The sequence below is a fragment of the Sinocyclocheilus rhinocerous genome, unplaced genomic scaffold, assembly GCF_001515625.1.
Source record: "Sinocyclocheilus rhinocerous isolate Xijiao unplaced genomic scaffold, SAMN03320098_v1.1 scaffold144, whole genome shotgun sequence".
In the NCBI taxonomy this organism is placed as follows: Eukaryota; Metazoa; Chordata; class Actinopteri; order Cypriniformes; family Cyprinidae; genus Sinocyclocheilus; species Sinocyclocheilus rhinocerous.
Genome location: NW_015645650.1, coordinates 694,040 through 698,781, shown reverse-complemented (window position 1 = coordinate 698,781; position 4,742 = coordinate 694,040). Strand labels below are relative to the sequence as shown.

Here is a 4,742-nt window from a genome sequence, read left to right as displayed (position 1 = left end):
TTTGTAAATTTCCTACCGTAAATATATTAAAACTTATTTTTGATTAGTAATATGCATTGCTAAGAACTTCATTTGGACAACTTTAACGGCGATTTTCTCAATATTTAGATTTTTTTGCACCCTCAGATTCCAGATTTTCAAATAGTTGTATCTCAGCCAAATATTGTCCTATTCTAACAAACCATACATCGATGGAAAGCTTATTTATTAAGCTTTCAAGTGATGTATAAATCTCAATTTCGGAAAATTGACACTTAAGACTGGTTTTGTGGTCCAGGGTCACATATTGTTTAGACTTGGATCACACACCAAACTCAAGAAACGAAAACAAATATAAATATTTTGAACTGCCCCACTGAAAAAGATTTCCATTTTCGCGGCTTTTTCTCGCGGAATTTTGTTTTCATGAAAAACCCGAAGTATCCGAATGTCCAGCTATGCAGAATGAGTAGCCTAAGAACAGATCGGGAGCTCGGTGTGAGGCGGGCCCTGCTGGTGATGAAGCAACATTACATCAATCTAACTAGCAACAAAATTAGCCGTTCACAGACATTGTTTTATTTACGATTCAAGCAAAATGGTATTCATAATAGCAGAACTATTAAAATAATCTCTTTTTAGCGTTGCCTCGACTAATCAATTTACTTGCTCGTACAAATCTTCTAACAAAGTCTGTCCCTCCCAAAGATGTCGTTACAGCAGGGTACAGAAATGTCTTTAGGAGAATTAGACAGTACTGACTGTTGAGCGAAAATGTATTTCAGAACTGCGTAGGATTACCAGCTTGTCGGTTTGGCATGCATCCTGTGCTTCTCTGGGAAGGCATGTGTGCCACTCTCGTCTCCTGACCTCGGAGTGATCCCTTCCCAATGAATAATTGATGAGAACAGCGCCCAGATTACCCCTATCAATATGCAAAACACATTATAGGGGTAAAATGGGACTTTAATAGTTATGAATCGAGGAACCGTTTCTATCACGAGCAAATTGTAGTTACATCCTTACATCCACCCTATCTTCTTTTTTTTAAAACAAAAATACAAACCAAATACTCATCTCCAAACTGTTACACTTATCCAGACAAGTCCAGACATACAATAGCCTAATAGACAAACACATCAAAGTGGGTAGAACAAAAATTATCTGTAATTTTTCAGATTGCTTGATTGATGGGCATACCATTACACAATTTACCATGGAATACAACACAATCTGCATAACACCTCTCTGTCTGTTTTATTTAGCCACAGAAAATGTTACTATTCTTAATTTTTGTACATCTGCTGTGAAGAATATTTTTAATGTTGTAAAACTAACAGAATTTTAAAATCCATCACTGCAGGTATTCATGAATGTATAAGGACATATATTCCATAATCCACGCAAAAAATAGCTTCGCAAATACAAAATTCAACTGGGCCAACCTAGCACTTATTGGTTGAAAAATATGCAGCAAAACATGATATCATTGAATAATAGGCTACGTAAATCTAACAAGTCTACATTGTCTGACACTTACAAATCTTTGAACGAAATCGTACACTGGCTAAAATGCGTGATCCTCTTTTGAAAACAATTAATTAAATGACCATCTGAAGCCAAGGAAGAGACTTACTTGAGAACTACAGAGAAGACTTCTTGTCGTTTCACATGATCCAGCAGAAATATTATGGAAATGATTGTTGACAAGTCAGCATTGGATATTACGACTGTCCAGTTTGAGAAGACTCCGCATGATGCCCACAACCTTTAGAATCCCGCTGAAGCAGTTAAACAGTCAGTTACATTCAAGAATGTGAATTATGTAGCACATTGTCAACCCCCTAAAACCATAAAACTAACTTTATGGACCTCACGTGACTTTTTTTAGAGCTACCAAGAGCTTCATGATGGTGTTATGTACTGGACTTCAGAAGAAAATAGTCGGGGTAGATGATTTGTAGGCTATGTTGTTTCATACAAATAATGCTGATTGTTAAAATAACCTGTAAAGATATCGTTCTGTTCATCCGCTCTGAGCACTGCGAGGTAAGTTGAGGGGTTGAGTTATTGTTGTGATGTGACACAGAAGAGCTGAGTTTGAATATTGCCATATTATAAGCCATACGAGATCCAAAATGTCCTCGCAGAGCGCAGCAAAAACTGAATGGGCAATTATTTTTTGTATTAGTCATATGCAATAGAACACATTAACACCAATAGCTTTCATTTAAGAGCAAAATATTTATTTAAAGTGTCAGATACTGGTGGGTAAAATGAGAACAACTGCCGATCCAACGTTGGGATCACTAACCAAACAGGCCTACATACAAACAGAGACTTTCATGTATGACTGAGAGAAAACTTTATTTTTCTTTTGGATCAACTCATTTATAGTTTAGACACAAATACAAAAAATGGCAGAGATACCATCAACATGTCAATGACAAAACATTTTTCTCCAACTTTTAACACAGAACGTCCATAACTCACGTTGTGCACTACAAATAACATATTGGTCACTACTGTATAAAGACATTCTTCATAGGACATCTCACGAGCCCAAAGTAATCTTGTGCTGCAGCCTAAGTACACAAATGTAAGTGCGAAAAGATTATTTTTCTCGCAGGTATCATCTACGAGAAATCAAAAAAGCCCGACACATAACAATAATATAGCATGTTGCGTGAATAATACATGACGTTTCAATACAAGTTCAAGGATACAACAAAAGTTTCTCTTTTTTTACACTATCACTTAGGATAGTTAGGTAGTGCGAGTTGTACTGTACATAATTCCTGTAACAGGTCTAGAATACGTTGCACGAATAGCTCACATGGAACATGCTTTCCTCCACGAATGTATAAACTTGACACTTGACATTCACACTCATTTTATGGCAATTGTAACTAGTTTAGCATATGTGATAACAATATTCAAAAGCTGACAATTTTGAGTTGCACGGGGGAATCACACGTCGTCAGGTGATATCAACAAGCTGAAAGGTGCAGCGCTGTAACAGTAGTCGAATTTTCCAATTATTGTGACGTGATTTGATCAATTTTGAAATGCGCTCCCCGCCGTAGCGAGACTCATACTTTTCAGTTTATTGTCCTTCTTCCATTTCATCCTGCGATTTTGGAACCAGATTTTAATTTGCCTCTCTGAGAGGCAGAGAGCGTGAGCTATCTCTATTCTCCTCCTGCGCGTGAGATATCTATTGAAATGGAACTCTTTCTCCAGCTCGAGCGTCTGGTAGCGAGTGTAAGCTGTTCGAGCCCGTTTTCCATCAGGTCCAGTCATATCTGGCATAAGCAAGGGCAAAGAGATAATAAGCAAACATCACCAAGCCATCAAACTCAAATGGACTTAAATGTCCGTTACATTTTGGATGTTGGACTGCTGGCTGATTCTAGACTAGGCTATATTCAAGGCGACGTGCAGTTTAGGCTACCATTGCATTTTATGGCTTTACTGCTGCACAATAATTCCACATGCAGTCACCTCCCAGAGAGTGGTTATTCTCAATTTAACCTATACTTAGGTGAAACTAATGGTCTGTCTAAGCATTACTGTTTTGTAAGACAAACATTAGCAGGCTACTAAACGAATATGAAAATCTGAAGAGTAAAACATGCATTTAAACTACGCATAACCTAAACTTACTTCATGAACTGTTATCATCAAAATAATTTCATTTTATCATGCCTAAATAAGACATAATAGAGATGTGCATACCATGGTTAATGTGCAGCTTCCTCATCCATGGGAATATCTGTGGAGTTTGACCGTCGTTAGGTGTTGTAGTCGAGCTCGCCACAGATTCTTGCTTCTGCGTATGTGTGGTGGTGGTGGTCTGTGCTCCTTCCTCGGTCTCGGACGAGACATTGGTCTCGTCTGTGTCCGCAAAATGTGTGCTGTTGCTGCTGGTGAGATTGTTGCTGTTGGTGAGTCTGCTGTTGCCAGTTGGTGTGCTCTGATCAGGTAGAGGAGAGGAACCCTTCAATTCCAGAGACTCGCTGGTGGCACAAGACAGGGGATCTGGAGACGAGAGCGAGCAGCTCGACTGTCTGTACCGGGTCTCCTGACCCGGATTTTGGAAAGCGCGAGAATTATCTCCAACTGCTCCGAAATGGCCATTGTTGGGACGATTTACACTAAGGTCTATTCCATTGTAGTTGTAACCGAAAGACCCGGAATGCATGCTGGTGGAGTCCCTGTAAGAAGCGTTCATAGCGCCGTTAGTACCATAATTTAGTAACTGATAGTCAGACCCATTTGGATAGCGCCCTGAGAACGAGTTTAGAAAATAAGAGCTCATTTGGATGTTTTAAAATGTCTTGATTTGTAGATCTTGGTCGTTAAAATCCAGAGCAGCACAATTTATGATGTAATAATGAATTATAGCAATGCACTGTACTTCGTTTTTGCCATGTATGCGGCCAAATATGGGAGAGCGTTAGGGCATCACGTGCCTTTGTTGACCAGTCGTAAATTCTCTCTGATGACTTCAAGAGGTAATTCATGCTCTATGGTTACAAATGATGACGAAATGATGATTGTTAGGTTCAACTCAATGGTGCCTCCCCATCGCGCGCCACATCCCACGTTAGCGGAGGGCGTCACCTACTGGGAGAACTGTAAAATCACCAAACACCTGCCCATTTCGTGAAGCCTTTTTACTGCATAAATTTGTAACACTGTGCTTTTTCTGCATAGAACTAGGTCGTATTTACAAACAAATTTACGATAAATTAAGGCAT

The 4,742-nt window shown here is 39.1% G+C and overlaps 1 protein-coding gene across 1 annotated transcript; it reads right to left on the bottom strand.

Moving 5' to 3' along the window:
* Positions 1-2,981: 2,981 nt before the first annotated feature.
* Positions 2,982-4,300, bottom strand: LOC107706869 (homeobox protein Hox-B5b). The gene is made up of 2 exons (XM_016510699.1): positions 3,718-4,300; positions 2,982-3,284 (listed from the first exon to the last, which is right to left on the bottom strand). Exons 1-2 carry the CDS (start codon positions 4,298-4,300, stop codon positions 3,037-3,039), a joined length of 831 nt encoding a protein of 276 aa, XP_016366185.1. The 3' UTR covers positions 2,982-3,036.
* Positions 4,301-4,742: the final 442 nt, after the last annotated feature.